Source organism: Neophocaena asiaeorientalis, unplaced genomic scaffold, assembly GCF_003031525.2.
Source record: "Neophocaena asiaeorientalis asiaeorientalis breed wild unplaced genomic scaffold, Neophocaena_asiaeorientalis_V1.1 scaffold346, whole genome shotgun sequence".
Taxonomy (NCBI): Eukaryota; Metazoa; Chordata; class Mammalia; order Artiodactyla; family Phocoenidae; genus Neophocaena; species Neophocaena asiaeorientalis.
This window is the reverse complement of record NW_020175400.1, coordinates 896960-921692: the sequence shown is the minus strand read 5'-3', so window position 1 is coordinate 921692 and position 24733 is coordinate 896960. Positions and strand designations below refer to the sequence as shown.

The 24733-nt window shown below is 44.6% G+C and overlaps 1 protein-coding gene across 6 annotated transcripts in view; it reads left to right on the top strand.

The window, feature by feature from the left end:
- Positions 1-20316, top strand: part of ZNF592 (zinc finger protein 592) — a 55760-nt gene extending 35444 nt beyond the window's left edge. For all 6 annotated transcript variants that reach the window (XM_024766446.1, XM_024766447.1, XM_024766451.1 and 3 more), the window contains 7 exons: positions 6725-6903; positions 12877-13053; positions 13333-13492; positions 13606-13893; positions 14121-14233; positions 14908-15043; positions 16262-20316. In XM_024766446.1, coding sequence (XP_024622214.1) covers positions 6725-6903; positions 12877-13053; positions 13333-13492; positions 13606-13893; positions 14121-14233; positions 14908-15043; positions 16262-16762 — 1554 coding nt within the window. In that variant the 3' untranslated portion in view covers positions 16763-20316. The remainder of the gene's footprint in view (positions 1-6724; positions 6904-12876; positions 13054-13332; positions 13493-13605; positions 13894-14120; positions 14234-14907; positions 15044-16261) is intronic.
- The last annotated feature ends 4417 nt before the right edge of the window (positions 20317-24733 follow it).

Here is a 24733-nt window from a genome sequence, read left to right as displayed (position 1 = left end):
TTTTTTTTTTTTTTTGTTCTTCTTTCTCTAATTGCTTTAGGTGTAAGGTTAGGTTGTTTATTTCAGATGTTTCTTGTTTCTTTTGTTTTGTTTCTTGTTTCTTAAGGTAGGATTGTATTGCTATAAACTTCCCTCTTAGAACTGCTTTTGCTACATCGTTTTTTTTGATGTGATTGTGAAAGGATTTTGCTTTTTTTTTTTTTTACTTTCCCTCTCTGATATTTCATTGTTAGTGTAAAGAAGTGGAATAGATTTCTATGTTACTCTTGTACCCTGCTACCGTGCTGAATTTGTTTATCAGTTCTAGTAGTTTTTTTTTGTTTTTTTTTTTTGCGGTGCGCGGGCCTCTCACTGCTGTGGCCTCTCCCGTTGCGGAGCACAGGCTCCAGACGCAGAGGCCCAGCCGCTCTGCAGCATGTGGGATATTCCCAGACTGGGGCACGAACCCGTGTCCCCTGCATCAGCAGGCGGGCTCTCAACCACTGCACCACCAGGGAAGCCCAGATCTAGTAGTTTTTGTGTGGAGTGTTTAGGGTTTTCTCTATATAGTATCATGTCATCTGCATATAATGATAATTTTACCTTTTCTTTTTTTTTTTGCGGTACATGGGCCTCTCACCGCTGTGGCCTCTCCCGCTGCAGAGCACAGGCTCAGGACGTGCAGGTCCAGCGGCCATGGCCCATGGGCCCAGCCGCTCCGCGGCATGTGGAATCCTCCCGGACCAGGGCACGAACCCACGTCCCCTGCACCAGCAGGCGGACTCCCAACCCATGCACCACCAGGGAAGCCCAATTTTACCTTTTTTTAAAAAACTAAATTTATTTATTTATTTTTGGCTGTGTTGGGTCTTTGTTGCTGCACGTGGGCTTTCCTCTAGTTGGAGTGAGTGGGGGCTATTCTTCATTGCAGTGTGAGGGTTTTCTCATTGTAGTGGCTTCTCTTGTTGAGGAGTGTGGGCTCTTGGTGTGCGGGCTTCAGTAGTTGTGGCACACAGGCTCAGTAGTTGTGGCTCATGGGCTCTAGAGTGCAGGCTCAGTAGTTGTGTCGCACAGGCTTAGTTGCTCCGTGGCATGTGGGATCTTCCCGGACCAGGGAATGTGTCCCCTGCATTGGCCTGCAGATTCCTAACCACTGTGCCACCAGGCAAGTCCCAATTTTACCTTTTTTGAAAACATTTTTATTTATTTTTAGTTTTTGGCTGTGCCCCATGGCTTGTGGGATCTTAGTTCCCCAACCAGGGATCAAACCCATGCCTCCTGCAGTGGAAGCATGGAGTCTTAACCACTGGACCACCGGGGAAGTCCCTATCTGTTTCTTCTTGATTCAGTTTTGGTGAGCTGTATGTTTTTAGAAACTTGTTCGTTTCTTCCATGTTGTCCAGTTTGTTGGCGTATAGTTGTTCATAATATTCTGTTATGGTTTTTTGTATTTCTGCAGTATCAATTGTTATTTCTCCTCTTTTACTTTTTACTTTGTTTATTTGGGTCTTCTCTCATTTCTTCTTGGCGACCTGGGCCAGAAATTTGTCAATTTTGTTTACCCTTTCAAAGAACCAGCTCTCGGTTTTATTGGGTTTTTCCTATATTTTTTTTAATCTCTATTTTATTTATTTCCTCTCTGAACTTTATTATTTCTTCCATCTGCTGACTTCAGGTTTTTTTGTTCTTTTTTTTTTTTTTTTTTTTTTTTTGCGGTACGCAGGCCTCTCACTGTTGTGGCCTCTCCTGTTGCGGAGCACAGGCTCAGCGGCCATGGCTCACGGGCCCAGCTGCTCCGCAGCATGTGGGATCTTCCTGGACCAGGGCACGAACCTGCGTCCGCTGCATTGACAGGCAGACTCTCAACCACTGTGTCACCAGGGAAGCCCTTGTTCTTTTTTTTTTAATTCTTTTAGGTGGTAGGTTAGGTTGTTTGAGTTTATTCTTGCTTTTTGAGGAAGGCCTGTATCACTATGAACTTCCCTCTAAGAACTGCTTTTGCTGCATCCCATAGATTTTGTATGGTTGTGTTTTCATTGTCATTTGTCTCAGGGTATTTTAAATTTTCCTCTTTGATTTCATCATTGACCCATTGGTTTTTTAGTAGCATGTTGTTTAGTCTCCATGTAATCATTTTTTTCTCATTTCTCTTTCTGTGGTTGATTTCTTGTTTCATGCCCTTATGGTCAGAAAAGATGCTTGAAATAATTTCTGTCCTCTAAAATTTGTTGAGGCTTGTTTTGCATCCTAGTATGTGGTCAGTCCTAGAGAATGTTCCCTGGGCACTTGAAAAGAATGTGTATTGTGTGTTTTTTGAATGTAATGTTCTGAAAATATCAATTGGTCTACCTGTTCTATTGTATGTTGTTTAGGATCTCTGTTGCTTTATTGTTTTTTTGTCTGGAAGATCTGTCCGCTGATGTGAGTGGGATGTTAAAGTCTCCTACTATTATTGTATTCCCATCAGTTTCTCTCTTTATGTCTGTTAGTATTTGTTTTATACATTTGGGTGCTCCTGTATTGGCTGCATATATGTTAACGAGTGTAATATCCTCGTTAACAAAAATTGATCCTTTTATCATTATATAGTGTCCTTCTTTATCTCTCATTTTGGCCTTTGTTTTAAAGTCTGTTTTGTCTGATATGAGTATTGCTACCCCTGCTTTCTTATCATTTCCTTTTAAATGAAATATCTTTTTCCATCCCCTTACTTTCAATCTTTGTATGTCTTTCACCCTAAAGTGGGTCTCTTGTAGGCAGCATATTATAGGCTCTTGTTTTTGTTTTGGTTTGTTTTTTAATCAACAGTCTGCCACTTTGTGTCTTTTGATTGCAGCATTTAGTCCATTGACATTTAAGGTAATTACTGACAGATATGTATTTATTGCCATTTTAAACCTGTTTTCCAGTTGATTTTGTATTTCTTCTTTGTTCCTTTTTCTCTTTTTCCTGTTGTGGTTTGATGGTTTTCTTTTGTGTTATGCTTGTGTCTCCCCTGCTTTCTTATCATTTCCTTTTAAATGAAATATCTTTTTCCATCCCCTTACTTTCAATCTTTGTATGTCTTTCACCCTAAAGTGGGTCTCTTGTAGGCAGCATATTATAGGCTCTTGTTTTTGTTTTGGTTTGTTTTTTAATCAACAGTCTGCCACTTTGTGTCTTTTGATTGCAGCATTTAGTCCATTGACATTTAAGGTAATTACTGACAGATATGTATTTATTGCCATTTTAAACCTGTTTTCCAGTTGATTTTGTATTTCTTCTTTGTTCCTTTTTCTCTTTTTCCTGTTGTGGTTTGATGGTTTTCTTTTGTGTTATGCTTGTGTCCTCTTCTTTTTGTTTTTTTGTGAATCTGTTGTATGTTTTTGATTTGTGAGTCATTCTTTTTTAAAAAAAATATCTCATGGGTATTTATTTTATTTTTTTATAAATTTATTTATTTTTGGCTGCATTGTGTATTCGTTGCTGCACGTGGGCTTTCTCCAGTTGTGGCATGTGGGGGCTACTCTTCGTTGTGGTGCACATGCTTCTCAGCATGGTGGCTTCTCTTGTTGTGGCGCGTGGGCTCTAGGTGCACAGGTTTCAGTAGTTGTAGTGTGTGGGCTCAGTAGTTGTGGCCTATGGGCTCTAGAGCGCAGGCTTAGTAGTTGTGGCGCACGGGCTTAGTTGCTCTGTGGCATGTGGGAATTTCCTGGACCAGGGATCAAACCCGTGTCCCCTGTATTGGCAGTCAGATTCTTCTTTTTTTTTTCATTGTTGTACACAACACTTATTGTTTTTGCATTTGCTGCCAGGAATGTTTGCCATGAGTTCACAGCCAAGTTGTAGATAGTGATCTGTGACCCTCAAAGCATGACGATGTCCACTCTTCCTGAGTCCATACCTGGACTCAGTCTCCACTTGGCTTGTTTGGGTTGGTTTAAGCTGTAAGCTGATTCAAACCTTTCTACACAAGCTGTGTATACATTCCAAACACAGACCATCTATCACCCTGGTCGTGAAGTCTGAGAGGAACAACATAAAGTGGTTTATAGCACTTATTGATTTTAACTTGGCTCATGTCCCAAACTAGTTAGGAGATAAGGCATTCCTCAGCAGGCAGGCAGATTCTTAACCACTGTGTGACCAGAGAAGTCCTGTGAGTCATTCTTTTTGATGCTTAGTTGTCCCATCTTTGATCCATGGGAGCCCCTTCAAGCTGGCTCCTGTGTCCTTTTGATATGAACTCATTAAACCTTGAGAAGCTTTCTTACTTTGAGCCCCAACAAGATGTCCTGGGCACATTTCTTGTACTAAACCTAGAGTCAGTTGTTTTTCCAAGAAGCCAGGGGTTTTTTGTGTGAATGTGTGTGAGAAATGATATTTAGAGGCCACATTCTGGGCACCAGAGATGCTTATTCTGCTGGATATATCTGTTCCTAAAAAATATATTTTTAATAAGAGGAAAGGAAGATCATGAGTTTATGCAGGTATTAAAATGTAAGATTATCCTTTTTTTTTTTTTTTTTTTGCGATACGCGGGCCTCTCACTGTTGTGGCCTCTCCTGTTGCGGAGCACAGGCTCTGGACGCACCGGCCCAGCGGCCATGGCTCACGGGCCCAGCCATCCCACGGCATGTGGGATCTTCCCGGACCGGGGCACAAACCTGCGTCCCCTGCATCAGCAGGTGGACTCTTAACCACTGCGCCACCAGGAAAGCCCAAGATTATCCTTTTTATGTAACTGATTTTATACTGAAAATCTTGGTTCCTAAGATTTTCTTACTACACACATAACACACACACACACCCATACACACCAATTTTTAAATATCAAAATCAATATTATTTCTAATGTTAGGACAACTGCATAAAGTTGAGGGTGCATTTACAATTCTTTTTGTCCTTAGAATATATCATATTAAGAATGTATAAGTCAAAATACTGTGTTTTAAAAGTCACTGGGGATAATTTTTTTCTCTACATGGTTATGTCACCTACTTGATACAGAGTTAGGTTGTTTCTGTTTTTCAGTTTTTAGGGAATGCTTTTGTTTATTTAGTTTAATTTTGTATATGTATTTGAAATTATGTAAAACATTTATGTGATTCCAAAATTACATAACAAGGTATATGCAGAAAAGTCTTGCTTCCATTCCTGTCCGTTTCACCCTGTTCTCTCCTTCCCCATAGGTAACCATTTTTTATTGACTTTTGGTTTACTGCTCCATTGCTCCTTTTTTGCAAATATGAACAAATGTGTGTGTGTATGTGTGAGAGTGATTATTTCCTCCATTTTTACACAAAAAATAGCATACTTGTTTACTGTTTTGCACCTAGAGCAATAGTGAAAAAACAGCAACAAAACCTTTTATTATGGAATGTCCCAAACATATATAAAAATGGAAAGAATGGTATAATGAACCTTCTTTTAACAGTTACCAACTCAGTGGCCCATCTTGTTTCATCTATGTTCTTACTCACCTCTCCCCCAGTGGATTGTTTTTAAACAAATTCCAGCATTATAGTATCTATTTCAGTATATATATCTAAAAGATAAAGTTTTATCCTCAAAAAGTACCAAAACATAGACATAATATCATCACATCTCAAAATTAATAATAATTCCTTATTATCAAATCTTAATATCAAATGGCAGATGTCTCAGTGTTGTCATCATTAAGTTAGGGTTAAAATATCTGATTGTCTCATTTCTTTTTACACTTGGCTTGCTTGAATCAGGATCCAAATAAGGGCTATACATGGCAGTTGTATACACTGAAAATGTCTTTTAAGTCTCTTTTAATCTGTAAATTCCTCTTCCCTTAATCTTTTTTTTCCACTGAAATTTTTTTTGTTGAAAACACTGGATTGTTTGTCCTGTAGAGGCCCTATATTCTGGATATTGCTGCTTAAAGCAGAGATCTTTTCCTGACCTCCCTAACAACTTATCCCTCCAAGCACTCCTCTGACCCCAGGTCAGTGGCCCCCTTAGTGAGTAGTACAGTTGTCCCTTTTTTCCTAAGAAGGGCCTCTTCAGATGCAGGCACCAGCTTAGTCTCTTGCTTTCTCCCTCTGGGCTGTCCCCATTAGAGAGCTTCAATGAGTCTGCCTGTAGGACTTGTTAGCCTCTGGTTCTCTCCTGGGACTGAGAACAAAGGAGCTGCTACCTATCCTGTGCTTTCCTGTGGGTGTATGTGGTCAGTTGTGGCTCAGGGCACCCCCCCAGAGTGGGCTGAGGTTATGGAAGCTCAGTTAGTCTGCACTGGGGCTTCTGAGCATTATTAACCAGGTAGGCTCAGGTCTACTTTGGAAGTCCCTGATCAGCTGACTAAAGCTGTTGAGTAGGAACCTGCTGAGCTAGGGTAGAGACCCTGGTGAGTCTGGCAGTGTAATGAGGTCTTAGAATTCAAGAAGTGCCTTGGGCCTCTGAAAAGGAAAACGTGGTCCTCTGCTAAGCCAGAGGAGAGAAGTACTCACAGTCCTGAGAGAAGTACTCACAGTCCTACATGTAGGACTAATCTTTGGGAAAATACGGTCAGGTCTGTTTTTGATTAATAAGGTGAGAGGCAAAGCTAGCTTGGGTGTCAGTGTCAACACTTCATGAGGTCTGGGGATTTCACTAGTGTCCTAGGAGAGCTGGAAGAGAGAATGGTTGGGGGAGGAGGTCATTCTGACCCATGTCCTAGGAAAGCCAGACAGCTCTGATTGGAGAGCTACAGGCCTGTGGCTCCTGCGTGAACTGCTTTCTTGCTGTTCTTTCCTAGACTTGCCAGGTGTGCCAGATGCTGCTGCCCAACCAGTGCAGTTTCTGTGCCCACCAGCGGATCCACGCCCACAAGTCCCCCTACTGTTGTCCGGAGTGTGGAGCCCTCTGTCGCTCTGCCTACTTCCAGACGCATGTAAAGGAGAATTGCCTGCACTATGCCCGCAAGGTGGGCTACAGGTGGGTGCTACCTGACTCACTGTCCTGGGCTTGCCCAGTGGCTGGTTATTTTTCTGGACCAGAACTCATTTAAGACTTGACTTTTGGGAGTTCCCTGGTGGTCTAGTGGTTAGGATTTGGTGCTTTCACTGCTGTGGCCTGGATTCAATCCCTGGTTGGGAAATTGAGATCCTGCAAGCCACGAGGCACGGCGAAAAAAAATGAGTTTTGATCTTAAGAGGCCTGAGCTGCAGCCTAATAAGAGAAAAATGTTGATTGGTATGTGGACAGACATTTTTAATCTTGTAGGGAACCAGAATAGCAAGGGGAAGAAGAATAAGGAGTTAAAAAGTTAAACATTAAAAAAAAAAAAAAAGCTTTGGGACTTCCCTGGCTGTTCAGTGGTTAAGACTGTGTTTCCACTGTAGGGCACGTGAGTTCGATCCCTGGTTGGAGAACTAAGATCCCACATGCCGTGCGCGGCACAGCCAAAAGATAAAAAAATAAATAAATTAAAAAAAAAAAAAGCTTTAAATGGGAAGATTTGGGGGAGATTAGAATATATATAAGCATTCACTTTGTCAGTTTGTTTTTTAAAAGTATATAAATTTGTTCACAAAGTTATCATGTTTGGCATATTAATTTTAAAGTACTATTTCAGTAATAAATTTACAACTGTCAGTACTTTCAAATGTTCTCAATTTTTGTTAACAAATGGCAAGATGCCAAACTCAAAGGACTGTAGTATCTTTGTCAGTTTGTGAGAAGCAAAACCTAAGAATGGAAAAAATCATCAGCTTCATGGTAAAACTGAGAAAACTCTATTTTAATTAAACTGAATCTTCTCCATTGTGTTGAACAAATATAAGCAAGAAGTCATTTTCAGGAAAAAGATCAAAATGAGGGAGAACACTCCGTCCAAAACTCATTGATCCATCATTTTACATTGACGCAATCAGGTCTCCTTTACTGGTTTACTGGTTGCTCAGGAGTTTCTACATCTTCTCATGCTTTACTTGATTATTTTTACTTCAGAAATATAATTTTCCCCAGATTTATTAAGGTTTTCTTCTCTTTGGTATTAAATATTTTTATTGATTTAGTTCATTTAATAAACATTTCTTGAGTACTTACTGTTGTCTTTAGCATTGTGCCAGACACTCAAGATACAAAGATGATTAAGACCCAGCTCCTGCCCTCAAGGGGCTTCAGTCTGATAGGTTACAGACATGCACACAAGTAATTACGATTCAAAGTGTTAAGTCCCATAGTTGAGGAGTGGTCAGGAAAGCTTCATAGAGGAGATACTAGGAGATTTTAGGTAGAAGAAAGCGGGAGAGCATATCTGGCAAGAGCATAGGCAAGGGATACCAGCACACATAAAAGGACTTACAGGAATGATGAGCATTTCAATAGATGTAGGTCAGGATGAACCGGAGGAAGGGTGAGAAATGAGACTAGGGAGTTGGTAGAGGTCAGGCCGTGCAAGACCTTGTATTCCTTGGCAGACGTTTGGACTTTATCCAGTGGACAGTGATGAGCTACAGAAAGATTTGCAGCAGGGGAGTGATCCAACTGGATATGTGTTTTAGAAAGATCATTCTGGAAAGCTGACATGTATATTAGAGGGGAGAGATTAGAGACTGGTTGTGTGGCAATCCTGATGAGAGACTGAGGGATTCAGCTAAGGCATGGCTGTGGGGATGGAGAGAAGGTAAATTTGAGAGAGATTAGGAAGTAGAAACATTAGGGCTTGATGATAGTTTGTATACTGGGGTGAGGGATAGGGAGTGGTTAGTGATCTTCCAGGTTTCTCTCTTGGTATAAGCATGTCCAAATGTAGACTGATTTCTTTTACATGTTATGGAGAATGGAGAAGCTAAAGTGTATGGGAAGAAAATAATCCAGAGATGGGGTTATACAAAGCCCTTGCCTCCGTGTTGCAGAAGAGCATTGCTGGGCAGCATCCCAGGCTACATTTTAAAACCAAACACCTGAACCTGTGTTTTTTGCAGTTTTCATAAAGTTTGAAAATACCTTTCTAACTTTGACTTAAGTGTATGCTGATTGTTTCAAGATCAAATCGAATCCAATAGCAATGCAATCAACACTTTAGTTTTTGTATTTGAATCTTGAATCCAAGAAATTTTCAGTAACACAGATGGATTAATAACATTTTTTGTCTTTTAATTAAATATTTTACTTTCTTCTGTAAGAGTAGAAACAAACCTAATGTCTCAAAAGGAATTTAGTTTATCAAGCCTTTGTAAGAAATGTCAGACAAAAAAGTATTATGATTCAGCTAGAGGTATTACTGAAGATATTGACATTAAAATTTTCAGTGATCTGTGGTTGAACTCAGAAGATATACACACTAATACAGTATTCATTATACTTAAGATCTTCAACTATTAATGTGTTTTTCTGGTAACAGCTTTATTCAGATGTAATTCACGTACCATCCTATTCACCCATTTAAAGTGTCCTATTTGGTGGTTTTTACTATATTCACAGAGTTGTACAATCAGTCACCACAATCAATTTTAGAATATTTTCATCAACCAAAAAGAAACCCTATATTTGCAATCCTCCCATGCCCCCAACCCTAAGCAACTGCTTTCTGTCTCATAGATGTGTCTCCTTCGGACGTTTCATGTAAATGGAATCATATAATATGTGGTCTTAGCCTAATGTTTTCAAGATTCATCCATGTTGTAACATATATTAGTATTTCATTCCTTTTTTGTTTCTACCTGTTGGCTATTATGAATAATGCTGCTAATGAACATTCATGTACAAGTTATTATGTAACACATGTTTTCAGTTCTTTTGGATATATACCTAGCAGTAAAATAAGGAACTACCAGATTGTTTTCCAAAGTGGCTATACCACATTTATATTCCTATCAGCAGTGTATGAGAGTTTTGATTTCTTCACATATTTGTTATTGTCTGACATTTGCATATAGCTGTTGTGGGTATAAAGTTGTATTTCATGATTTTGATTTGTATTTCTCTGATGGATAATTATGTTGAGCATATCTTCATAAATTTATTGGCCATTTGTATATTTTCTTTGGAGAAATATCTATTCAGATCCTTTGCCCATTTAAAAATTGTGTTATTTGTCTTTCTGTTGTTGAGTTGTAAGAGTTCTTTATATATTCTGGTTACAAGTCCCTTGTCAGATGTATGATTTGCTAATATTTTCTCCCATTCTCTGGGTATTAATTTTTTTTTTTTTTTTTTGGTACGCGGGCATCTCACTGTTGTGGCCTCTCCCGCCGCGGAGCACAGGCTCCAGACGCGCAGGCTCAGTGGCCATGGCTCACGGGCCCAGCCGCTCTGCGGCATGTGGGATCCTCCCGGACTGGGACACGAACCCGCATCCACTGCATCGGCAGGTGGACTCCCAACCACTGCGCCACCAGGGAAGCCCTGGGTATTAGTATTTTTTAGGAAATTCTCAGAAGGTACCTATGTTCCATTTCACTGAGCTCTACTACAGAGTTTTACAATATTATATTTTTAGAATTCTATAAATTATTCTGCTCTTTCTTGAAAATTTGTGACCAGTGTCGTAAGAGAGCAAGTTTAGACTGTTTAATAATGTGTTATTTTCTTATTATTTGTGGTTATTGGCAAAGCTAAATATTTTACTGCTCTTTATCTTTTCTAAAACTTTATGTGTTTGACAGCATATGGTTCTATAATTGTCTGTTTTCTCTTTTTCTCTTAAACAGTTGGTAAAGAGCTGTGTCATAGGGTTGGATTTCTCTTCTGCAGAGTTTTTCATCAGTTTGTAAACCCTGCTTGATTCAGTCCTTCACTGAGGCTACTTGGCACATGTTCTTTTACCCCTTTATATTCTTACTTTCCATGAGGTTTCTTCCAGGAATGTCTGCTGGGTAAATAGAATGGATTTTCAGTCGCATTTACATTGCTCCTGTAGGAGTTTGGTCAAACTGCACAAATAAAACCACTTAGGAGATTTCTTACATGTCAGGTGTATTTGCCACTTTGGATGAATTTGGAAATATGTGGATTTTTTTTCTCCTCATAATTACTTGTGGTATGGATGTACTTCTGTGTGCTAGGAGTTGGTCACTATTTTGTTTAGCAGGAGAGAAAAGAAAATATAATTTAAGTGTAAGTAGTTTGTATAGTTGCTGTAACACATGTACACATTTAGTAACGAATGCTCATAGACCTCAGTTGCGAACAGGCTTTGAGTTCTGTGCACTTCTCCTCATTGCTAATTAAGTTTGCAAAAGGTGATTCTGTCCCCCACCCCCACTCCCCAACACACACAAAAGGAAGAAAAACAAAAAGGACTGGTCAGGATTCTGTGATGAGTTATATGGATTGCAAAAATGGGCTAATGTATTGAAATGCAGGCTAATATTGGGAGTCAAAGAATTCTTAAGTGAAGGGATGTCCTTTCAGTAAAGCAACAGCCTCTCTACTAGCCTCTGTTTAGCCTACTGGGATGTCAAGGTTATAGGAGCAAGCAGTATTTGCAACAAACGGAAAATAATAGTTATCTCAAGAGGAATAGCTGGGAGCAGGGAAGGTGTTTTCTCATGTAGGGGAGACCTGTGTGTGTTTATAGGCATGAAGAAAGACTGAACACATGAGAGGGTCTAGGAACCTGAATAGATGCAGGTTAGCCTGGAGGAAGGTCACATCATTTTCTGATACTGAAGGAAGGAAACACGGTATTTATAGAGAGATATTCTGAAGTTGAAAGAAGAGTACAGCAGACCTCAATTTCAGAAAAACGGTTTAAGACAGTTGATACTTTACAAAAATAATATATGCACTAAACAAAACTCAGAAAATTTGAATTGGTAGGGAAAAAAAGAAAAATGTTATCCATAGTCCCACCAAGGAGACACTAGAACACTTATGAGCTGCACGGTCCAAAGTGGTATCAGGGGGACTTGCCTGGTGGTGTAGTGGTTAAGAATCCGTCCCCCAATTCAGGGGACACGGGTTTGAGCCTTGGTCTGGGAAGATCCCACATGTCACAGAGCAACTAAGCCCGTGCGCCACAACTACTGAGCCCATGTGCCACAACTACTGAGCCCGCGCACCTAGAGCCCGTGCTCTGCAACAGGAGAAGCCACTGCAATGAGAAGCCCACACACCGTGACGAAGAGTAGCCTCCACTCACCGCAACTAGAGAAAGCCCGTGCACAGCAACGAAGACCCAACGCAGCCAAAAATAAATAAACAAACAAAAAATACATTTATAAAAAGAAAAGAAAACCCAAAATAGTATCAGGCACATGTGACTACTGAGCACTTGAAGTGTAGCCAGTGCAACTGGCCATTTTACTAATTTAAATTTAAATAGTCACATGGACAGTGCAATGTAGAACATGTCCATCATCACAGCAAGTTCCATCAGAGAGTGCTGCTCTAGAGCATTTCTTCTTGGGCTTTGAGGGCTGTTTTTTTTAATGTGGTTGTTATGGCGAGTGTAGCATTCCGTAGTTGTACGTTTTATTCAGTGAACATCCCTGCCTGTTCGGCTCCAGCTTGCGGAAGACACAGGCTTTCTGCAGTCTCCTTCTGAAATTCCTCTTGGACTCCTTCAGTTGTTATCACACTTAAATGGATACTGTTGATGTCATTTTTGAACCATTCTCTACCCTCTCCACCCCCACCAGACTCTCTTGGCTGTGTTCAAGTTTTTGGTTTGCAGAAGAATATTTTCTGGCCAGTGAGGGGAGGGGAGGCTGTCTTCCCCCTTTTCTACCAGGTTGGGTGTTGGGCTTGGGGGACCCTGGGTGACTGCATTGTGCCAGGCGGCAGCAAGCAGGCTCTCGAGGTGTACATGTGGAGGATAGAAGACTGACTGCATGAGGGAGGAGGAGAGGGAGGGTCCCTGAGATGGCCCTGTTCCTGTCTTCCATTCTTCCTTTTCCAACACTACTTCTCGGTCTGACATGCCTACTCCCCCCGCACCCCCCAACATCTGTTATCCAGGTGCATCCACTGTGGGGTAGTCCACTTGACCTTGGCCTTGCTGAAAAGCCACATCCAGGAGCGACACTGCCAGGTTTTCCACAAATGTGCATTCTGCCCCATGGCCTTCAAGACTGCCAGTAGCACCGCGGACCACAGCGCCACCCAGCATCCCACCCAGCCCCACAGACCCTCCCAGTGAGTGCAGCTCCAGGGCCAGCAGGCCTGTGGAGCAGAGCTGATAGATTGGGTGCTCTGTGGGGAGGTGTTGGGATGGACTGGGAAGCCTGGGCTAGTGGCAGAGATGCCTGGAGTCCTCTAAAGACATCCTGAGTCTGCTGAGTATCAACGTTGGCTCAGAGTATTGCTTCCCCAAACCTGACTCTGGTTCAGAGAGATCAGAGATGGGGTGGAGGGGCCTTGCGGTTCTGCCAGCGCAGCCTTGGGTACCTCACACGCTGGGGCTTGTCTCGTCAGGCTCATTTATAAGTGCTCCTGTGAAATGGTCTTCAACAAGAAGAGGCACATTCAGCAGCATTTTTACCAGAATGCCAGTAAGGCGCAGGTGGGCGTCTTCAAGTGCCCTGAGTGCCCGCTCTTGTTCCTGCAGAAGCCAGAGTTGATGCAACATGTCAAGGTGGGACGCCTTGGGGAAGGAGGCTGGGGAGAAGGGCACATGCCTCAGGCCGGGGGTCTGACTCTGTGCATCTTTCCCCTTGCCCAGTCAGTAATCGCTCTCCCCATCCCCAGAGCACCCACGGTGTTCCCCGAAACGTGGACGAGCTGTCAAGCCTCCAGTCTTCAGCAGACACATCTTCAAGCCGCCCTGGCTCTCGAGTTCCCACTGAACCCCCAGCCACTAATGTGGCTGCTCGGGGCAGCTCCCTGCCCTCTAGCCGCTGGGGCAGGCCAGAAGCCCATCGCAGGGGTGAGGCCAGGCCCCGGCTGAGGAACACTGGCTGGACCTGCCAGGAGTGCCAGGAGTGGGTTCCTGATCGGGAGAGCTATGTGTCCCACATGAAAAAGAGCCATGGTCGGGTAAGTGTAGCCACACGGGCACAGTGCAGCCCCCGATTCTCTGGACTTCTGTCCTGTGGGGTCATAGCCCCCTTATGTGGACAACTTCCTGGTGCTTTGGGCATGGTGGGTACTACAGATCTTGAGGTCTTGGGGCATCCTCCTTTCTGCCTTCATCATCTGAGAAGAAAAATGCACCCAGAACTGTCTTACGGTTCTGATGCTTTGCATCCTGTCATCTCCCATAGACGTTGAAGCGGTACCCATGTCGGCAGTGTGAACAGTCCTTCCATACCCCCAACAGCCTGCGCAAACACATCCGCAACAACCACGACACAGTAAAGAAAGTCTACACTTGTGGGTGAGTCCCTGGGGGCGGGAGCCAGGAGGCCTGAATTTATCAAGACTGTCCATAGTACCACTGGGGCTTTTCTCTGCTGTGAGATTAGGGCTCAAAGGCAAGAGATAAGCAGGTTTCTAACGGGAATGTGCTGTGGCTAGGTCAGAAATGAGGGCATTCCAGAAATAAGCTGCTGGAGCCTGGTGGCTCTGGAGCCCTCCCCCTTCCCAACTCCCTAACCCCAGGCTGGCCTGCCAGTCAGCAGTGGAGGGCCCTGAGGTTTGAGAGGAGTGGTGGCAATGTGAGCATGTGCCCCGGTCGGCTGTGAGCCTTCAGCACCATCTGTCCGCGCTTTAGGACAGGACAGGCCACTCTTTCAGGCTGACCACTAGCCCAGCACTTGGGTCTCTGGACCCTGATACCAGAGAGTGGAGAGTGCAGTCATAGCTCAGGGCCAGTACAGATACTCTGATTTGCTGTTGTTGTCTGCCACCTTGGCTGGCTTGCTGGCTAGATTTCTCTGGGGAGTACCCAGCACCACCCAGCCAGCCTGAGGGCCACTCTGCCTGCTCCAAACTCTCTCCCCGCTGGAGCCAGAAGCAGTTTTGCCTCTGCCTGCCTGCCAGACCTGCCTGGCCCCCCTGGGCCCCGGAGCCTGTCATCTTACATGACCTCTTTCGGCTGTACTTTTGCAGGTATTGCACAGAGGACAGCCCCAGCTTTCCTCGGCCCTCCCTCCTGGAGAGCCACATCAGCCTTATGCATGGTATCAGAAACCCTGATTTGAGCCAGACGTCCAAAGTCAGACCTTCGGGTGGACATTCCCCTCAGGTGAGTGTGGGACCCCTGCCGACTGGAGCAGCTTGCCCAGTGCGGCTGGAGCTGGAGAGGCACTAGGAAGGCTACAGGGAGCCCATTTGTCCTTGTGGCCATGGAGCAGCCAGCAGTGACAGCGTCCCTCAATGCCAGTCACTCTCTAGTCTTGTGTGACCTGCCTGGGGACTGCACACAAAGAAAGGACAGGAACAAAGACCCACAAGGCAGCCCGTTGACCGTTTTTTCTTTATATTTCCCTGTCACTGCGACCCCCTTCCTTGGGTGTATGCTGCATTCTGTGGCCATCGGAGTACTTTCACACATACCCTCCTGCTTCTGCCCCTCTGCAGTCCTAGGAGGCAGGGGTAGGCAGGGCTCACTGTTAGGTGAGGGTGGCCATGCTTGGCTGAGTCACCTCCCCACCCCCACCCCCAGTTACAGAGGAGCCAGACCTAGACTCCTGCTCTCCTGGACCTTCGTTCCTCTGGCCTCATCCCTATTTCATGCCCTAGTCCATTTCTGGTCAACTTCTGGAGCAGCCTCCTCGCAGTAGGGTCTTCCCACTCCACGGCGAGGGACTGCTGCTCAGAGGGGCAGGCATGTCTGGGAAACTGCCTGGATTTTGAGGAGTTTCTTTAATGGCTATTCAGAGAAGGGCCCTGGTCTGCAAAGGCCCTTTCACACACAGCAGGAAGGGTGTCAATTGACATTTTGGCAACATCTGTCTATGATTAAAATGCATACCCTCCCTTCTCTGCCAAATGCATACATCCTCTGATCTAGCAATTCTGCTTCTAAGATTTATCTGTCAGATATCTTTGGCCTTGGGCATAAAGAAATGTGTCAATATATGTTTTTAAGTGAAAAAAGCAGGGTGAAGAAAAGTGTGCGTGTAATGCTATCATTTCCTAAAAGGCAGTAGTTTTATTTCTGTGTACGGATAGAATATCTTTTGGAGGAGCCACAGAACCCAGGTAATACGGTGTTCCCTGGAGAGCAGGGCTGGGGAGCCGGGTAGGAGGGACTTAATCTTTTCTGTACCCTTCCCATATCTTTGGAATGTTGTGCCACATGTATGTGTTACATTAAACAAACATAAGAAACAAACCAAACCTAAACCAGAATTTAGGGCTGCGGTGAGCCTGGCCTGGGTGGTGATTCTGTGAGTCCTTGGGCTGCGTTTATCATGTTTGGGGGGCTCATGTCTCGGGCTCACATCGTTTCCCCTTTCAGGTGAACCATCTGAAAAGACCAGTCAGCAGAGCAGGGGATGCTCCAGACACCAGCAATGGCGCGACTGTCTCTTCCACCAAAAGGCACAAGTCCCTTTTCCAGTGTGCGAAATGTAGCTTTGCCACAGACTCAGGGCTCGAGTTTCAGAGCCACATACCTCAGCACCAGAAGGACAGCTCCACAGCCCAGTGTCTCCTCTGTGGCTTGTGCTACACCTCTGCCAGCTCCCTCAGCCGCCACCTCTTCATCGTCCACAAGGTGAGAGACCAGGAGGAGGAAGAGGCAGAGGTGGCAGAGCCAGAGGAGGGCTCTGGGGAGGAGGTGTCCGTGGAGACCAGGGAGAACGGACTGGAAGAGTGTGCCGAGGAGCCTCTGTTGGGTGACTCAGAGGCCAGGAGGTCACTGGGCCTGGCCCCTGACGAGGATGGTGCCCAAGATGCTCAGAGTCAACCACAGGCCTCTCAGGACCGGGACAGCCACACACCGTCCCCACAGGTGTGACTGGAAGCTTTGCAGTGTGCAGTCGGGTGGTGTCGTGGTGTCCTCCGCCTGCCACCTGGACAGTGGGAAAGAGAAGGCTCCACCCCGGTGTGAGTGTGGCTGGCTGGGCCCTGGAGCAGTGTCTGCCCTGAGCTGCTGGGGGCTGGGTGTCCCCCAGCCCCAGGAGATGGCGGGGTCGTCCAGGACCCTCACAGCTCTGAATTTGCTTCTGTTATTTATGGCTTTGTGCTGCTTCCTGGTACCCCAACTTTTGTCGGCGTCCTTCCAGCCCCAGGCTGCTTAAGTGGCCCAACCCCGATGCTGTCACCTCAGCTAGAAACCCCTCAGCAGCTGTGCTCTTCTGGGAGGCTCCCTGCTCGTTGCCTTCAGCCAGGGGCCTCCTGACAGCAGCTCTCTTTCTTGCCACTGGAGCCTGAGAAGGGGGATGAGGGTGCTGGCGCAGTCCCTCTCAGAGAGCTCGCCCAGCCTGGCTTGCAGAGGGCCCTTGGTCACCATGCTGTTCCTTTCTGTCTTCTCTGATTCGTTCCCCAAAAAAGAGTCCTGGAGAATTAATTGTCACACTGGCCCATCCTGTCTGTGTGGGGGGAGAAACTTCTGCAGCACACCTCTGTCTGGAGCCCGGGAGAGCAGGAAACGCAGCCAAGTCAGGCAGGCACCGAGAGGCAGACCCCCTTCAGAAGGAGCTGTGCGTCCTTGTTCTGCTGCTGTTCTGCCTTTCCTGACGAGTGGGGTTTGGGGCACAGAGACACTGGGATATTTGTACTCTTGCTCCTGTGCCATTAGAGAGGCTGCTGCCCCAGGCAGGCCAGCCCCTCCTACTCTCGGCTGCACCCGTGTTGCTCAGACTATATTTCAAATAAAAAAAATCTTCTTACCATGCAGGTAGGCTCTTGTATTCCTCTTCCAGTGAGCCTGGCCCTACCCTACTCCACCTAAGACTTCCCTCATTGTCCCATCTCTGAGGGAGAACAGTGTTTCCTGCTGCCCAAGGACGGTCCTCTCTAGATTTGGGAGCTGTGGTGTGGAAACCAGGAGCTCAGTACTTCTGAAGGGGTGAGGGGAGGGTCTTATGCTGGTCAAGAGTCACCTCCAAGTTCTCCCCTGAGCTAGCAGCCTTGGTTTTTAGGGCCTATTGAAATTTTCCTGGGCACCTCCATCTTTCCTACAAACAGTTTTTCAAACTAAGAGAACCCTTTACTGGTGGGAGGAGGGAGAGGGATAGAAGGGAGGAATTCTGTACTTTTCTTGCACTGTTCAAGAGGCCTTGATATCACCCCTGCCACAGGGAACTCGGGTGTGGCAGAATTGGGATTAGACATGGGAGGCTGGGCTGTCTTTTCTCTGATGGCAGAGTTAGGACCTGACCTAGCACAAGGAGCCAGCTGTGCGGAGGTGTCCTCTGACCTCTGCTCCGAGTAGCTGCCGCAGCCCTGCATGGGTGGGATGTGGGGCTGGGCCCGTCAGGATCTAGTGCAGCAAAGGGAAGTGGGTGCTGACTGCATTCTTAGAGGCGATCCTTCAAGGAAGACATTGAATATCAATGATAAATTATTAAGTCAGGTAAATATGCCTGACCTTTTCACAATTGAAAAAAAAATTTCTTCCTCTGTCAAATGCCAGATTTTTAGTGGAAATGCTAATGGCATTGGGAAAGGTTAGCGCTTGTTTCAGTTTCAGAGAAACAGTGCTTTTTAATGATTGCCATACCTGGCAAGGCCACCATGTCCCTGCTTCCCAAGCAGGCAGCGAGGGCAAACCGGGCCTGATTCTGGCTGCATGCAGAGCCAGAGCTGGCCCCAACTCAGCTGTCATCCCTTCCTAATTCCAGTTGCAGGGTGCCTACCCTGCACCTGGGGCCATTCACAGGAACAGATTATAGAGGAGGCTGATAGAAGCGTTCAAAATGGATGGCCGAACCACTTTCAGAGACTGTAGCTGGAGCTGGGGGAGAGGAGGTGGTGAAATCACAGGTTTGACCTGTCCTGACCTCAGATCTATCTCCCTCCTGGGAATGGTATGGAGTGGAAAGAATGTCGAGCCACTCACCAAGAAACCTGGGTCACAGCCTGGGTTCTGCCCTCAACCAGCTCTTAACAAACCTCTTCACCAGCCCCTCCCCTTCAAGATAGACCTAGTATTTCCCATCCAACTCGATTCACAGGCTTTTGTGAGGTGATAAGTATGGAAGCATTTTCTAGTTTATGAAACACTATCAATGTCAGGGATTATTGACTATGAAACACTATCAATGTCAGGGTGGAGTGTACCTTGCCAGGCTATTCGGACTTGATGCTGATGGTCAGTTATGATTGGTCTGGGACATCTCTCCACTGTTTAGTAAGAGTGATGATTGACAGCACTTTCAGTCCTGCTTGTGGGCCCAGCATCTTTCTAAAAACACTTTGCAGTGATTCTCACTTTGTCCTCACAGTGATCTCACAGTTAGCCTCCATTTTACAGAGAAGAAAACCGAGGCTCAGAGAGGTTAAATAAGTCGCTGGGTGACCTTGTAAGTCAAGCCCATCTGGTTCTAAAGTCCATGATGTCAGCTGCTGTGTTGCCTTAGTGACCTGGCTACTTTGGCTGGCTGCCAGCTTATCAACAGTTTGCAGCCATCCAGACAACTGCTTTCCTACCTCCCCTGCAGTTGGGGTGCCCCACTGAGCACCAGGTTCTCTTTGGAGTCAGTCTGTGCCTTTTCACCCCAAGGAGGGCCCTGTGCATCACATTTGCTTGTGGCGTTCCGAAGCACATGCAGTGTCTCTGTGACCTTTCATTCTCATTGGGATTTATCTTGCCATTTGAAGATCATTATTTTGGTGAGGCTATTCCAGAAAAAGTGGCCCAACCCTCACAGGGAACATAGTTCCCTCAGGGTCCAATATCTTCTGATCTTTTTTTTAAAAGATGTTTTAAAATAGTTGTGCTATCATTTGTTATCAGAAAATGCTTGCTGTAACAAGCACTTATCTGCTGGAGTGAATGCTCTACTGATCAAGTTAAACAGATAAGATCCCCACCCTTGTAGAAACTACAATTTAATACACTCTAAGGCTTGACAAATGACTAGTATTTATTTTCCAACTCCTTTATCTCTGTAAAATGATATGCCGAATTACTATAAGCTAATTGGTGTAGAAAGAGCTCTTCCCTTAACTTATGTAAACAGTCTGGCTTTTGAAAACAGCTGTGGTTCAGCAAGTTCAACACAATTTGCCTTCCCCAAGACTGCAGAAAAACCCCTCTGCCTGCCCTGGTCATCACTGTGTATTCAGCTCTGGGCACACTTTCTTTTACTTGTTTTTAATTTTTTTTTTTCATTTTTGGAAAAAATTAATACACATACATGGTAAGACGTCCAAACAATGCAAAAAGAGAATACAATGAAAAGTAAGCTTCCCAATGGAGGTCAGCCTTCAGTTCCACATCCCCCTCTTCAGAATTAATCACTGTTTCTATATCTTATGTATCCTTCCTGAGCAATTCTATGCATTTACAAGTTTTTAAATATGTATATTTATATATCTATTTTTAATACAAATGGTAGCATTCTATACACAGTGTTCTGAAGCTTGCTTTTTTTTTCACTTATATAATGGAGATTGTTCTAAATTCATCCAGTGGGTCAGTCTAATTCATTAAAAGCTCATAGTACAGTTCCTTGTATACACTAGTGGTTCAAAGAATGTTTGAATGACTGAATTAATGCATGTATGCGTGACTGAAAGAATCTGATTTAACCGGTAGCTACAAAGTTCTCTCAGGGTCTGATCTGAGACAGAATCTTCTGGATTCTGGAACATTTCTCCCTGTCTTTTCCAGGGGATTCAGGCTGTTGTCCAAAGCCTGACCTTTTCCACCAACAGTTGCCACAGCAGTCTTAGAAACTGGGAGCCTTCAGTCCCTCTGGAGGAAAGAGCAGACTAAGACTCAAGTCCCAGTATGGGTTTGTTTTTTTGTTTTAGGTCTCTATTTAAAATGCTTTTTTCTTGGGGAATTCCCTGGTCATCCAGTGGTTAGGGCTCCATGCTTCCACTACAGGGGTCTGGGTTTGATCCCTGGTTGGGGAACTAAGATCCTGCAAGCCGCGCGGTACGGCTGAAAAAAAAAAAACAAAAAAACACCGTTTTCTTATTGGAAAATGATATAGCATTATTAGAGAAATAAAAAACATGCATATTTATAATCCCATCTTTGCAGTTGTTTTCATTTTTGCATATCATTTTCCAGTCCTTGTTCTGTTCACAGCTGAGTTTATGGTATAATTATGGTAATAACAGTGGTTAACATCAAACATTTCTATATGACAGACATTATTCTCACATTCCTTCTCCTGTTTAGTCTCATAACAATCCTATGAGATAAATATCAATACTACTATTATTCTTTTGGAGGTTCAGAGTGGTTGACCCTAAGGTCATGGAACTAGTAAGGGGCAGATCTGAGATTACTCAGGTGTGACTAGCACTGCACTGCCTCTGATTTTGTATCCTACTTTTTTCTACTTAACATTATGTCTGGACATTTTCCGTTTCTGCATAGCCTTGAGAATAAACTCACTGGCAGTGTAATAGAATGAAGAAATCCAGTGACTAGAAATCAAGAGCCCTAGGTTCCAGTCTGGATTCTGTAACTAAGTCATTTGATCTCTCTTGGCCTCAGTTCTTGCATCTGTCAAATTGGGGGTGGGGCGGCGGGAGTTTTAAATTCCTGGGGATCTAGAGTTGAGCCTGGCTACATTTTATTTTCTTGATCCTGTATATATTTATGTAAAAATAGAGGGGACTTTCCTAAAGGCAAGATCTCTTATTGAATTTCTTCCTTTGTTTAATTGTTTTATTTATGTACTGACTTTTGGCCTAGATATATACAAAAATAGAAGACCCCCCCCCACTGTCCCCCTCCCCCGAGGCAATATCACTTTTATTTGCATTTATTTATATTTAAATTTGCATCAGATTTCTGCTTTTTCAATTAGAATTTTAGTTCTTTTATGAGTAACTATTTCTTTTGGCTTTTGTCAAGCCTTTCCAAGTTTGAACTGTTTATTTTGTAATTCCAAAGCATCTTCAGATTCTTCTATTTCCCAGGTATCTATTCATTAGAGACCTAGGTCCAGATGAATTCTTGAACTAGTGCATCGTGTCATGTATTGGCCTTTTAACATGCTCTTATTTTTTATAATATTTACTATTATTTGCAAATTGAAATTGAGTTTTTAGTGCATGAATACTGAAGACTCAACAAATGTGTAATTGATTGTATGGAAAATGTGTCAAAAGGATACGATAAAGCCATTTAAGTCAATTCTAAAATTGGAAAAGCCTCCACCGTAGTGAGTGCTCATGTGACAGTGGGTCAGTAGCACCATCTCATTTCATGGATGGGCATGGTATTTATAGATAGATAGATATAAATAGACTAAAGTCTACTAGATACTACTTGTAAAACTTAATCCCATAGTCTTTGCCTCTATTTTCTGTGAAAACGGAGAAAGTTGATTATATCTTTGATGCTTGAAGTGAGTAATTTAGCTCCTCTTTGATATTTTAAACTAGGATCTCCACTGTTTCCAGGCCTCCCTTTTCAGTTATAGCCCAGGGCACACTGTATACAATTCCTATTTTCCTCCAGGGTTTTCTAGTCCTTAGACCAAGTTGCTTGTAATTTTGCCCTAAGACCCATTGTGCATATAGACAAGGTTGCATATTTTTGGTATCTGAGGAGGAAGGTGAGTTCTGCTTTCTAAGAAGCTCTTCGCCTGAGAAGGAGGTGTCGCATTTCTACCCTCGGCTGGATCTGAGGAGGGTTTTGAATATGATTTTTAAATGGGGAAAAGGAGAACATGAGGTGAGGGGAGTGGGGAGGTGATGGTAAGGAAAGGCACAGAAAGTTGTGAAGGAGTAGGCAGGAGAGTTAGAACAGACAGAGAGTTTAGAACGTGGAAATAACACTTGCCTTTTAGGATGGGTGATGATGGTGGTGGTGGGGTTAGAAAGTAGGAGTAGCTGATTAGAAGGAAGTGTGGCAGGTGCTAGCAAAAATGGAGGCAGTGGCTTGGTTTGTCAATGGCATCCCTTGGGTTGAGCAGTAATTGCAGCAACTATTGCCAGGAGGTATTGGCATGTTTTAAAGAATGAGAAGATATAGCTGTTGTGGAATAGGAGGGCCGGCTGAGATACAGAAGGACCCTTAAAAAAAAGACTTGAAAGGAAGGAAAAGGACCAGTTCACTCTGCAAGAAGACCCGGAGAGGACTGGGCTGGGATGGTGTCTTTCTAAGAATGTGGAGTTTGTGCCCTGGGCCTGACCACCAAACTGCTGCCCCCTGACCACAGAGTCACCCTCTCATGTAATGGTAACTTTATTCTGGAAGGGACCTACATTTGAGGCAGAAATTCCTGGCCCCTCTAATCGGATGTTGAATCAGAATAGGTGGACTGGGGAGGGCACCTGGCTGGGGCAGCTCTACACTTGAGTCCCAAATTCCCTGTCCAATCAAACCAGAATCAGGAGTGGTTTCTTGTTGCCAGTAATCCTTTAATTGGTGTCCACTTACCCCAGCATGGCTGTGGCCACATCTCCAATCCCTGGAGTGCCAGAGTGGCCAGCTCATCCCAGAGCAGCAGGACCTAGAGTCGCCACCCTCCAGGATTAGGGACTCAGCTGCCTTGAGCTGGGAGCTGTGGGAGCTCTCGGAGGGAGGTCAGACAAGCAGTCTAGAGCACTGCAGATTGGCTGGCAGGAAGGGCAGCTTGCAGCAGAAGGACAGAAGTTTCCTACAGGAGGGCAGGGCCAGCAGAAATCTAGGGCTTTGTTGAACTCAGGGCTGAGACCTTTAAAACGAGTGGAATCAAGAGAAGGAAAAATAGAGCAAACTGGTGGGATGGACATGTGTTTGATTAACTTACTATGCTACTGATGACTTGCACTGAGATGGGCCATAGGTCTGGGGAGCTTTGATAACTGGTGTGGAAGCTGATGATGCTCCATAAGGAAGGTGTCACTGACCTCTGACCTCAATTCCTGTGCCAAAGCTTGTGGAAAAGGGTACTTCAGCCTGAGTCCACACAGGTGCCAGAAAAGCAAAATAAGATGTTGAGTCTACTGACCAGAGTGAGGTTGATGATAGTTGTACTTTCCCTCGAAGAGCTCACCTGTGAAGTGTGACATTCATGGCACAGTAGCTTAAGGTGGACATGTTCAGAGGGGACCATCCAGCTTGGTGTGGGACCCTCAGTGCCGTTTCACTCAAGGCGCTCTTGAAGGAACTTGAGGTTTCATCAAGAAAAGAGATGTTTCATGATCACTTTTTTTATACCTTTGCAGGGCTATTATATCAAAAAGGAGTCTAGATTTCCTCTGTGTGGCCTCAGAAGGCAGAACAGAATTAGACTCCATAAAAGGAAGATCCTCCTAAAAGTAAAATGGGCCACGTGGAGGAGTAGCATATTTCTAATCCCCGGAGATGTCCATACACAGGCTGGGGGGACCCCCAACAGAAGTGTCCTAGAGAGTGCTGAAGCTTCACAGTGGCAGGACAAGGCTAGAGGTAGAGGCCAAGTTCTCTTCCTGCCAACCCTGAGTGGTCCCTGCCCCCATTTCCTCCCCTCCTCACAGCTGGGGCCACATGTGCTTCCACTCAGACTTCTTCCTACCCCCGGCCAGGGACCTCTTCTGACCCCTAGGAGCTCCATGGTGACACTCAGGCACTGGCATCTGGCCACTCTTGTTGGGCAGGCCTGGCTCTGACGTCTGCTTCAGCTCTGGTCGTGGGGACGCTTCTGCTTTGTTCAGGAGGCCAAAGTTTGCACTTTATCACCCAATTCTGGTAACCCATTACTGCTTGAAAATGTGACTGGTTTCCTTTGATCTCTTTTGAGAAGTAAAGGTAGTAAAGGGAAGTGAAAGATAAGGTAAATATTCCAGGGAAAACAAACATGTGATCATCCTCACAGGTTGCGAGGAAGGA